Source organism: Entelurus aequoreus, linkage group LG18 (assembly GCF_033978785.1).
Source record: "Entelurus aequoreus isolate RoL-2023_Sb linkage group LG18, RoL_Eaeq_v1.1, whole genome shotgun sequence".
Classification (NCBI taxonomy): Eukaryota; Metazoa; Chordata; class Actinopteri; order Syngnathiformes; family Syngnathidae; genus Entelurus; species Entelurus aequoreus.
Genome location: NC_084748.1, coordinates 43,472,196 through 43,485,332, shown reverse-complemented (window position 1 = coordinate 43,485,332; position 13,137 = coordinate 43,472,196). Strand labels below are relative to the sequence as shown.

Here is a 13,137-nt window from a genome sequence, read left to right as displayed (position 1 = left end):
TAACATGTTTATGTGTGTATGGCATGGAGGTTTTTTCCCACTCCAGACTAGGCCCCCTGAGGAGCCCAGTCTAGATTGTATTTTTTTTACTCATCTTCTTCCCCAGCGTTTTACCTTTTTCTTATCTTTTACGGGGCACCTCGTGGCGACCAATCCGCGTTCCTGTTCTGTAACTCTGTACATTGTTTGTTTGTCTAATCTTGAACGGGTTTGTGCTGAAAACATAGTTTCCTTGTACTTGTGCAATTACAATAAAGTCCTATCCTATCCATTGACAGGTGCAAAGGCAGTAATATATGATAAAACAAAATGGCAGCTAAATACTGACTTCCCTGTTTATTCCCGAAAAAACCCGCCGGGTCAACAGCTGATTTTACGACTTCCGGTGCTGACGTAAGACAACCCGCGTCCCATATGTGACCATAGGATGAACAAATACACTACGGTACTAAGACTATAGTGGCCATTAACAGTTAGCTTCTACAGCTGGGTTGCCCAAAGTGCGGCACAGGGGCCATCTGTGGTCCCTGACTTGTTTGTCATCGGCTTTAAGCACATTTACAAAAAACTAACAAAAAGAGATCTCATTTGCACCCCTGGTGGTGAAATTCATCAAAATGAGGGTGGTCCCAAAAAGGAGGGATTTTTCAAATTGACTGTGTGTCGGTTTTAAAAGTAACATATGAAATAACAAGTGTGTGTAAGAAATTTGAAGTGCTCCCCCTCTGGCCAACATATGTAATAACAAGTGTGTGTAAGAAATTGAAACGCGCCCCCTTTTGGCCAAAATTAATAAAATAAATACTGTATGTACATAGAGACATATTGTAATAACTTGAAGTAAATAATGAAGATTAAAAACCAATTCCAAACAAAAAATACAAATAACTAACTAAAAGCAGTCTTTTTCTCACAATATTTCTGTAATTTTCTCATAAAATTATAACTTTTTTAATGTAAAATTATTACTTTTTAATGCAAAATGGCAACATCTGTCATATAAAATTCTCACCTTTATCACGATATTGCCAATGTTTTTGTTGTTCTTGTAAAATAGTGAAATTTTTTGAGTAAAATTCAGATTATTATTATAATACTGCCAACATGTTTAAGTTTTCTTATAAAACTGTGAATTTTGTCGAGTAAAATTACGACTCTTTTCATAAAATTGCCAACATGTTAAGCTTTTCTTATAAAATTGCGACTTTTGCTGAGTAAAATTCCAACTTTTATCATAATGTTGCACAAATGTTCAGTTTTTCTTGTAAAATTTTGACTTGCGTTGAGTAAAATTGCGACTTTTATTATAATGCTGCCAAAATTAAAAGTTTCTCAAGGGAAATCTATCAAAATTAGGTTGATCCCAAAAAGGAGGGATTTTTCAAAATGACTTGTGTGTATCGGTTTTAAAAGTGCTCCCCCTGTGGCCAACAAATGTAATAACAGGTGTGTGTAAGAAATTGAAATGCGCCCCCTTTGGCCAAAATTAATAAAAATAAGTAAATAAATATGTATATAGAGACATACTGCAATAACTTGAAGTAAATAATGAAGATTAAAAAACAATTCCAAACCAAAAATACAAATAATTAACTAAAAGCAGTCTTTTTCTCACAATGTGTCGACTTCTTTCTTATAAAATTGGGAACAATTTCTCATATTCTTTCTGTTTCTGTAATATTTCTGTAATTTTCTCATAAAATTGTTACTTTTTTAATGTCAAATTATTACTTTTTAAAGCAAAATGATGACATTTGTCATACAAAATTCGGACTTTTATCACAATATTGCCAATGTTTTTGTTGTTCTTGTAAAATGGTGACATTTTATGAGTAAAATGATGACTTGTGTCATCATTTTGCCGAGTAAAATTCCAAAGATTATTATAATATTGCCAAAATTTGAAAGTTTTCTTATAAAAGTAGGAACAATTTCTCATAGTCTTTCTGTTTCTGTAATATTTCTTTATTTTCCTCATAAAATTATTACTTTTTTAATGTAAAATTATTACTTTTTAATGCAAAATGGCGACATTTGTCATATAAAATTCGGACTTTTATCACAATATTGCCAATGTTTTTGTTGTTCTTGTAAAATGGTGACATTTTATGAGTAAAATGATGACTTGTGTCATCATTTTACCGAGTAAAATTACAAAGATTATTATAATATTGCCAAAATTTGAAAGTTTTCTTATAAAAGTAGGAACAATTTCTCATATTCTTTTTGTTTCTGTAATATTTCTTTATTTTCCTCATAAAATTATTACTTTTTTAATGTAAAATTATTACTTTTTAATGCAAAATGGCGACATTTGTCATATAAAATTCGGACTTTTATCACAATATTGCCAATGTTTTTGTGGTTCTTGTAAAACAGTGACATTTTTTGAGTAAAAATTATGACCTCTGTCATAATTTTGCCAAGTAAAATTCAGATTATTATTATAATATTGCCAAAATTTTAAAGTTTTCTTATAAAACTGTGACTTTTGTCGAGTAAAATTACGACTCTTTTCATAAAACTGCCAAAAGTTCAAGTTTTTTCTTGTAAAAATGCGACTGTTATTGAGTAAAATCCCAACTTTTATCATAATATTGCGCAAAAATGTTCGTTTTTTCTTGTAAAATTGTGACTTGCGTTGAGTAAAATTAGGACTTTTATTATAATACTGCCAAAAGTTTTTCTTGTGAAATTGGGACCTTTTTCTTGTGAAATTCCAACTCATTTTTCACAACAAGCTTGTTTATATTTGTATAGTATTTAAATATTATTAATGTTGTCCTTAAAAATCTTTATATATCTAGAAAGGGTGGTCCTAAAGAGGTTGGCTTTTTTCGGAGGTCTCAAGAAAGTAACAAATACAAGAATATGCGTGTGTGTGTGTGTGTGTGTGTGTGTGTGTTTTGGCATGTGTCCAATATTTTGGGTCGTTAGCATCATCACTTAGTTACGTGACAGGTGCACACTTGCAAACTACAATCACACGAAAGTATGCAAACACATTTTCACATTAGTACCTCTCAAACTGTGTCCTTTAAAAACAAAACACTATTATGTTTGTAAAGGCAGAATTGACCAATGAACTATATACCGCTGTACCCAATGTTAACACATAGAGTATAGAGTTTACAATTTCTAATGCTTAAGTGTTATTTTTTCGCAGCGTGAGGAGACTTTAAAGGAGAAGAAGGATTTATCGAAAGCACTGGAAAGCCTCAGAAGCGAGCTGGGTAAGATCATTATTTACCTACATACTGTATCTGCATGTTGTTGTTTATACAGCAGCTTTATTATTGTTTATATCGTGTATCATATATTATGTACTAATGACTTGGAATGGTTTTGATGCCTTTTGAGAGAAAAAGGTCCGCTTGAGGATCACGATTTTCATCCCGTTTAGTTTACCGTATTTACCAAATTTTCTGTGGACTGACACACATGCATATATATATATATATATATATATATATATATATATATATATATATATATATATATATATATATATATATATATATATATATATACACTACCGTTCAAAAGTTTGGGGTCACCCAAACAATTTTGTGGAATAGCCTTCATTTCTAAGAACAAGAATAGACTGTCGAGTTTCAGATGAAAGTTCTCTTTTTCTGGCCATTTTGAGCGTTTAATTGACCCCACAAATGTGATGCTCCAGAAACTCAATCTGCTCAAAGGAAGGTCAGTTTTGTAGCTTCTGTAACGAGCTAAACTGTTTTCAGATGTGTGAACATGATTGCACAAGGGTTTTCTAATCGTCAATTAGCCTTCTGAGCCAATGAGCAAACACATTGTACCATTAGAACACTGGAGTGATAGTTGCTGGAAATGGGCCTCTATACACCTATGTAGATATTGCACCAAAAACCAGACATTTGCAGCTAGAATAGTCATTTACCACATTAGCAATGTATAGAGTGTATTTCTTTAAAGTTAAGACTAGTTTCAAGTTATCTTCATTGAAAAGTACTGAGAAACCGCAAAATATGAAGCGCCATGTGGTGAGGGACGACTGTAAACATAATCAATACGTACTAGAAGGAATGTGTGAAGGCTACACTAATACTGCAGAATATACAAACACACTAGTGTACTGTATGTATAATGTGCATTTTATTATAATCAATGTGTGCCAGTCAGCACATGCAATAGTACCCACATAAACGAGCAAAGCAAACACTTAACCTATTATTTACTCCTAAAGAACACCTGTGTCATTTCTCACTTTCTCTGCATCCACTCACAATAATCTTACTTTTACTGCGTGTTTGACCTTTGGCTCATCTCTTTACACACTGCGCTGAGGAATGTTTGCAGCGTATAGACCACTGCTGGCACACACACACACACACACACATGCACACACACTCACACACATTCTTGTATTTGTTACCTTCTTGAGACCTCCGAAAAATGCCTACCTCTTTAGGACCACCCTTTCTAGATATATAAAGATTTGTATTTAAAACATGAATAATATATACATACTATGCAAATATAAAAAAGCTTGTTGTGAAAAATTAGTTGGAATTTCACAAGAAAAAGGTCACAATTTCACAAGAAAAACTAAAAATCAAAGTCGTAATTTTACTCGGCGCAAGTCAAAATTTTACGGGAAAAACGAGACATTCGTGCAATATTATGATAAAAGTTGGAATTTTGCAAGAAAAGAGTCATACTTTTACTCGACAAAAGTCACAATTTTATAAGAAAACTTTCAAATGTTATAATAATGATCAGAATTTTACATAATAAAATGTGATAATTTTACGAGGAAAGTGAATTTTACTCAATAGCAGTTGCAATTTTGCAAGAAAAGCTGAAATATTTTGGCAATTTTAAGAAAACTTTGCTCGGCAAAAGTCACAATTTTATAAGAAAACTTAAAAAATGTTATAATAATAATCAGAATTTTACTTGGCAAAATGATGACAAAAGTCATAATTTTACTCCAAATTTTACTCCAAAAAAAACAACCAAAAAAATTGGCAACTTTGAGATAAAAGTCAGAATTTCTTATGACAAATGTCACCATTTCGCATTAAAAAGTAATAATTTTACATTATAAAATGTGATAATTTTAAGGGAAAATTTAATTGTACTCAATAACAGTTGCAATTTTACAAGAAAAGCTGAAACATTTTGGAAATTTTATGAAAAGAGTCGTAATTTTACTCGACAAAAGTCACACATTTATAAGAAAACTAAAATGTTTTATAATAATAATCAGAATTTCACTTGGCAAAATTATGATAAAAAGTCATAATTTTACTCCAAAAATGTCACCGTTTTTTACAATAACAACCAAAAAAATTGGCAACTTTGTGATAAAAGTCAGATTTTTTTTATGACAAATGTCACCATTTTGCATTAAAAACTAATAATGTGATAATTTTACGAGAAAATTAAATTTTACTCAATAACAGTTGCAATTTTGCAAGAAAAGCTGAAACATTTTGGCAGTTTTATGAAAAGAGTCGTAATTTTACTCGACAAAAGTCACAATTTTATAAGGAAACTGGAAAATGTTATAATAATGATCAGAATTTTACTTGGCAAAATGATGACAAAAGTCATAATTTTACTCCAAAAATTTCACCGTTTTACAAGAACAACCAAAAATTGGCAACATTGGTATAAAAGTCAGATTTTTTTATGACAAATGTCACAATTTTGCATTAAAAAGTCAGAATTTTACATAATAAAATGTGATAATTTTACGAGAAAATTTAATTTGACTCAATAACAGTTGCAATTTTTGTGCTATAAAGTTCAAATTTGAATGACAATAAAAAGGAAGTCTAAGTCTAAGTCTAATTTTGCAAGAAAAGCTGAAACATTTTGGCAATTTTATGAAAATTTTACTCGACAAAAGTCACAATTTTATAAGAAAACTTAAAAATGTTATAATAATAATCAGAATTTTACTTGGCAAAATGATGACAAAAGTCATAATTTTACTCCAGAAATGTCACCGTTTTACAAGAACAACCAAAAAAATTGGCAACTTTAAGATAAAAGTCAGAATTTGTTATGACAAATGTCACCATTTTGCATTAAAAAGTAATAATTTTACATTATAAAATGTGATAATTTTAAGGGAAAATTTAATTGTACTCAATAACAGTCGCACTTTTACAAGAAAAAGCCTGAACTTTTGGAAATTTTATGAAAAGAGTCGTAATTTTACTCGACAAAAGTCACAAATTTATAAGAAAACTAACATTTTTTATAATAATAATCAGAATTTCACTTGGCAAAATTATGATAAAAAGTCATAATTTTACTCCAAAAATGTCACTGTTTTTTACAAGAACAACCAAAAAAATTGGCAACTTTGTGATAAAAATCAGATTTTTTTTATGACAAATGTCACCATTTTGCATTAAAAACTAATAATTTTACATAATAAAATGTGATAATTTTACGAAAAAATTAAATTTTACTCAATAACAGTTGCAATTTTGCAGGAAAAGCTAAAACATTTTGGCAATTTTATGAAAAGAGTCGTAATTTTACTCGACAAAAGTCACAATTTTATAAGAAAACTGTAAAATGTTATAATAATAATCAGAATTTTACTTGTCAAAATTATGATAAAAAGTAATAATTTTACTCCAAAAATGTCACCGTTTTACAAGAACAAACCAAACCTTGGCAACATTGTGATAAAAGTACGAATTTTTTATGACAAATGTCACCATTTTGCATTAAAAAGTAATAATGTTACATAATAAAATGTGATAATTTTATGAGAAAATTTTAATTTTACTCAATAACAGTTGCAATTTTGCAAGAAAAGCTGAAACATTTTGGCAATTTTATGAAAAGAGTCGTAATTTTTCTCGGCAAAAGTCCCAATTTTATAAGAAATCTGTAAAATGTTATAATAATGATCAGAATTTCACTTGGCAAAATGATGACAAAAGTCATAATTTTATTCCAAAAATGTCACCGTTTTACAAGAACAACCCAAAAAAATTGACAATGTTGTGATAAAAGTCTGATTTTTTTTATGACAAATGTCACCATTTTGCATTAAAAAGTAATAATTTTACATAATAGAATGTGATAATCTTACGAAAAATTTAATTTTACTCAATAACAGTTGCAATTTTGCAAGAAAAGCTGAAACATTTTGGCAAATTTATGAAAAGAGTCGTAATTTTACTTGACAAAAGTCACAATTTTATAAGAAAACTAACATTTTATAATAATTTTTTGAATTTTACTTGGCAACATGATGACAAAAGTCATCATTTTACTCCAAAAATGTCACCGTTTTACAAGAACAACCCAAACAATTGGCAACATTGTGATAAAAGTTAGACATTTTTTATGGCAAATGTCACCATTTTGCATTAAAAAGTAATAATTTTACATAATAGAATGTGATAATTTTACGACAAAATAGAATTTTACTCAATAACAATTTTATGAAAAGAGTCGTAATTTTACTCGACAAAAGTCACAATTTTATAAGAAAACTTTACAATTTTATAATAATAATCAGAATTGTACTTGGCAAAATGATGACAAAGTCATAATTTTACTCCAAACATGTCACCGTTTTACAAGAACAACCAAAAAATTGGCAACATTGGGATAAAAGTCAAGATTTTTTTTATGGTAAATGTCACCGTTGTGCATTAAAAAGTAATAATTTGACATAATAAAATGGAATAATTTTACGAGAAAATATTACAATACTACAGAAACAGGAAGAATATGAGAAATTGTTCCCAATTTTATAAGAAAAAAGTCAACACGTTGTGAGAAAAAGACTGCTTTTAGTTTTATTTTTGGAATTTTTTGTTTGGAATTGCTTTTTAATCCTTATTGACTTCAAGTTATTACAGTCTCTATATACATATTTATTTATTTTTTTTAAATAAACTTTGGCCAAAAGGGCCGCATTTCAATTTCTTACACACACTTGTTATTTCATATGTTGACCAGAGGGGGAGCACTTCTCATTCTTACACACACTTGTTATTTCATATTTTGACCAGCACTTTTAAAACCGACACACAGTACAATTTGAAAACTCCCACCTTTTTGGAACAACCTTCATTTTTGACATATTTCACCACCAGGGGGTGCAAATTAGACATTCTCTATTAGATGCAATGGTTTTCCGTATTGGGACCATGATTTATGTCATCACTTGTTCGCACCTCCTCATATGGAAGCTACTTTTCCTTGTTGACGTCTCAAGAAGTGTAGAAATACAAGAACACACACACACACACACACACACACACACACACACACACACACACACACACACACACACACACACACACACACACACACACACACACACATACACACACACACACACACACACACACACACACACACACACACACACACACACACACACACACACACACACACACACACACACACACACACACACACATAGAGACCAAGCTGTCAGTAAAACCTTGAAACCGTATGTCTGTTTTAACAGGAACAACCTGTCCTATTCCATTCTGCACTTTAATAGTTTTCCTGTGACTTGTTACAGTTTCGTCAACGTGTCGTGTCATGACTGTTTTGAATATTTGCAGCTCATCGAGTGGATCTAGCATAATAGTGTGAGAATCCAGTCCATAGTGGATCTAACATAATAGCCTGAGAATCCAGTCCATAGTGGATCTAACATAATAGCCTGAGAATCCAGTCCATAGTGGATCTAACATAATAGTGTGAGAGTCCAGTCCATAGTGGATCTAACATAATAGTGAGAGTCCAGTCCATAGTGGATCTAACATAATAGCCTGAGAATCCAGTCCATAGTGGATCTAACATAATAGCCTGAGAATCCAGTCCATAGTGGATCTAACATAATAGTGTGAGAGTCCAGTCCATAGTGGAGCTAACATAATAGTGAGAGTCCAGTCCATAGTGGATCTAACATAATAGCCTGAGAATCCAGTCCATAGTGGATCTAACATAATAGTGTGAGAGTCCAGTTCATAGTGGATCTAACATAATAGTGTGAGAGTCCAGTCCATAGTGGATCTAACATAATAGCCTGAGAGTCCAGTCCATAGTGGATCTAACATAATAGTGTGAGAGTCCAGTCCATAGTGGATCTAACATAATAGTGTAAGAGTCCAGTCCATAGTGGATCTAACATAATAGTGAGAGTCCAGTCCATAGTGGATCTAACATAATAGTGAGAGAGTCCAGTCAATAGTGGATCTAACACAATAGTGAGAGTCCAGTCCATAGTGGATCTAACACAATAGTGAGAGTCCAGTCCATAGTGGATGTAACATAATAGTGAGAGTCCAGTCCATAGTGGATCTAACATAATAGGGTGAGAGTCCAGTCCATAGTGGATCTAACATAATAGTGTGAGAGTCCAGTCCATAGTGGATCTAACATAATAGTGAGAGTCCAGTCCATAGTGGATCTAACATAATAGTGTGAGAGTCCAGTCCATAGTGGATCTAACATAATAGTGAGAGTCCAGTCCATAGTGGATCTAACACAATAGTGTGAGAGTCCAGTCCATAGTGGATCTAACATAATAGTGTGAGAGTCCAGTCCATAGTGGATCTAACACAATAGTGTGAGAGTCCAGTCAATAGTGGATCTAACATAATAGTGTGAGAGTCCAGTCCATAGTGGATCTAACATAATAGTGAGAGTCCAGTCCATAGTGGATCTAACATAATAGTGTGATAGTCCAGTCCATAGTGGATCTAACATAATAGTGTGAGAGTCCGGTCCATAGTGGATCTAACATAATAGTGTGAGAGTCCAGTCCATAGTGGATCTAACATATTAGTGTGAGAGTCCAGTCCATAGTGGATCTAACATAATAGTGTGAGAGTCCAGTCCATAGTGGATCTAACATAATAGTGAGAGTCCAGTCCATAGTGGATCTAACATAATAGTGTGAGACTCCAGTCCATAGTGAATCTAGTTAATAGTGTGAGAGTCCAGTCCATAGTGGATCTAACATAATATTGTGAGAGTCCAGTCCACAGTGGATCTAACATAATAGTGTGAGAGTCCAGTCCATAGTGGATCTAACATAATAGTGAGAGTCCAGTCCATAGTGGATCTAACATAATAGTGTGATAGTCCAGTCCATAGTGGATCTAACATAATAGTGTGAGAGTCCGGTCCATAGTGGATCTAACATAATATTGTGAGAGTCCAGTCCATAGTGGATCTAACATAATATTGTGAGAGTCCAGTCCATAGTGGATCTATCATAATAGTGTGAGAGTCCAGTCCATAGTGGATCTAACATAATAGTGAGAGTCCAGTCCATAGTGGATCTAACATAATAGTGTGAGAGTCCAGTCCATAGTGGATCTAACATAATAGTGAGAGTCCAGTCCATAGTGGATCTAACATAATAGTGAGAGTCCAGTCCATAGTGGATCTAACATAATAGTGAGAGTCCAGTCCATAGTGGATCTAACATAATAGTGTGAGAGTCCAGTCCATAGTGGATCTAACATAATAGTGAGAGTCCAGTCCATAGTGGATCTAACATAATAGTGTGAGAGTCCAGTCCATAGTGGATCTAACATAATAGTGTGAGTCCAGTCCATAGTGGATCTAACATAATAGTGAGAGTCCAGTCCATAGTGGATCTAACATAATAGTGTGAGAGTCCAGTCCATAGTGGATCTAACATAATAGTGTGAGAGTCCAGTCTATAGTGGATCTAACACAATAGTGAGAGTCCAGTCCATAGTGGATCTAACGTAATAGTGAGAGTCCAGTCCATAGTGGATCTAACATAATAGTGTGAGAGTCCAGTCCATAGTGGATCTAACATAATAGTGTGAGAGTCCAGTCCATAGTGGATCTAACATAATAGTGTGAGAGTCCAGTCCATAGTGGATCTAACATAATAGTGAGAGTCCAGTCCATAGTGGATCTAACATAATAGTGTGAGAGTCCAGTCTATAGTGGATCTAACATAATAGTGTGAGAGTCCAGTCCATAGTGGATCTAACATAATAGTGTGAGAGTCCAGTCCATAGTGGATCTAACATAATAGTGTGAGAGTCCAGTCCATAGTGGATCTAACATAATAGTGTTAGAGTCCAGTCAGTAGTGGATCTAACATAATAGTGAGAGTCCATTCCATAGTGGATCTAACATAATAGTGTGAGAGTCCAGTCCATAGTGGATCTAGCATAATAGTGTGAGAGTCCAGTCCATAGTGGATCTAACATAATAGTGAGAGTCCAGTCCATAGTGGATCTAACATAATAGTGTGAGAGTCCAGTCCATAGTGGATCTAACATAATAGTGAGAGTCCAGTCCATAGTGGGGCCAGCAGGAGACCATCCCAAGCGGAGACAGGTCAGCAGCGCAGAGATGTCCCCAACCGATGCACAGACGAGCAGTCTACCCCGGGTCCCGACTGGCCACCGAACCTGTGCCCCCCCCCCCCCCCCCCCCCCCCCTCCACAAAGGAGAGGGGGGGAGCAGAAAATAAACGGCAGATCAACTGGTCCAAGAGGGGGGTCTATTTAAAGGCTAGAGTATACAAATTAGTTTTAAGATGGGGCTTAAATGCTTCAACCAGAATCTTGCCAGAAGCTTGTGGATGGCTACCAAAAGTGCCTTAGTGCAGGCCCAGAGCATAACACTACCACCACCATGCTTGACGGTGTAGTGTATGTAAACTTTTGACCACGACTGTACATGCTGTTGCATAACCCGTGCGTGTGAAAAATCCATATATCAGTCATAATTACTAGTTCAAACTCAGGTAGCCACTTATGTGCTTATGAAAGTTAGAGTAGTCATGAAAGGAATGAGTTCTGCTTCGTGAATGACAACAAAATATGGTTGTAGGGCTGGATCACTCGTTCGCCGTGAAAGTCATTGAATTGGAATGTGGTGTACTCACAGATCAGACCTGTTGTTTCTTACAGTTGTATCTGTCATTTATCATACGCAGACACATCCACGTGAGCGTCCTAGTCGACCTTCCTCACGTTTATTGAGCAAGGACTCAATTAATAATCTACAAAATAAGATAATTGAATTGATGTGATTGTCCCTCCATTCACCATAAACAGGGCATATTTTGTAAACACAGAACCATTTAGAGACAGAAATAACATGCTGTAATGTGAATGAGAAAATGCTGATTAGTTTGATTTGATTTGATTGAAGTTAATTTGCGAAACATCAATCTTGTTGTTAATTTTGTGGCGGGTTCGATCCGTATCACATAATAAAAAAGTCACAAATCATATAGTCTATAATTAACAAATCCTAACCAAGATTTCATTGTGCCCGATAACAAACTACAAACCCGTTTCCATATGAGTTGGGAAATTGTGTTAGATGTAAATATAAACAGAATACAATGATTTGCAAATCCTTTTCAACCCATATTCAGTTGAATGCACTACAAAGACAACATATTTGATGTTCAAACTCATAAACTTTATTTTTTTTTTTGCAAATAATCATTAACTTAGAATTTGTTGGCTGCAACACGTGCCAAAGTAGTTGGGAAAGGGCATGTTCACCACTGTGTTACATGGCCTTTCCTTTTAACAACACTAAGTAAACGTTTGGGAACTGAGGAGACACATTTTTGAAGCTTCTCGGGTGGAATTCTTTCCCATTCTTGCTTGATGTACACTACCGTTCAAAAGTTTGGGGTCACCCAAACAATTTTGTGGAATAGCCTTCATTTCTAAGAACAAGAATAGACTGTCGAGTTTCAGATGAAAGTTCTCTTTTTCTGGCCATTTTGAACGTTTAATTGACCCCACAAATGTGATGCTCCAGAAACTCAATCTGCTCAAAGGAAGGTCAGTTTTGTAGCTTCTGTAACGAGCTAAACTGTTTTCAGATGTGTGAACATGATTGCACAAGGGTTTTCTAATCATCAATTAGCCTTCTGAGCCAATGAGCAAACACATTGTACCATTAGAACACTGGAGTGATAGTTGCTGGAAATGGGCCTCTATACACCTATGTAGATATTGCACCAAAAACCAGACATTTGCAGCTAGAATAGTCATTTACCACATTAGCAATGCATACAGTGTATTTCTTTAAAGTTAAGACTAGTTTAAAGTTATCTTCATTGAAAAGTACAGTGCT

The 13,137-nt window shown here is 33.8% G+C and overlaps 1 protein-coding gene across 2 annotated transcripts in view; it reads left to right on the top strand.

Moving 5' to 3' along the window:
• The window catches only part of LOC133634143 (microtubule-associated tumor suppressor 1 homolog), a 162,966-nt gene that overhangs the window by 123,758 nt on the left and 26,071 nt on the right, over positions 1–13,137 (top strand). For both annotated transcript variants that reach the window (XM_062027190.1, XM_062027189.1), the window contains exon 10: positions 3,167–3,233. In XM_062027190.1, coding sequence (XP_061883174.1) covers positions 3,167–3,233 — 67 coding nt within the window. The remainder of the gene's footprint in view (positions 1–3,166; positions 3,234–13,137) is intronic.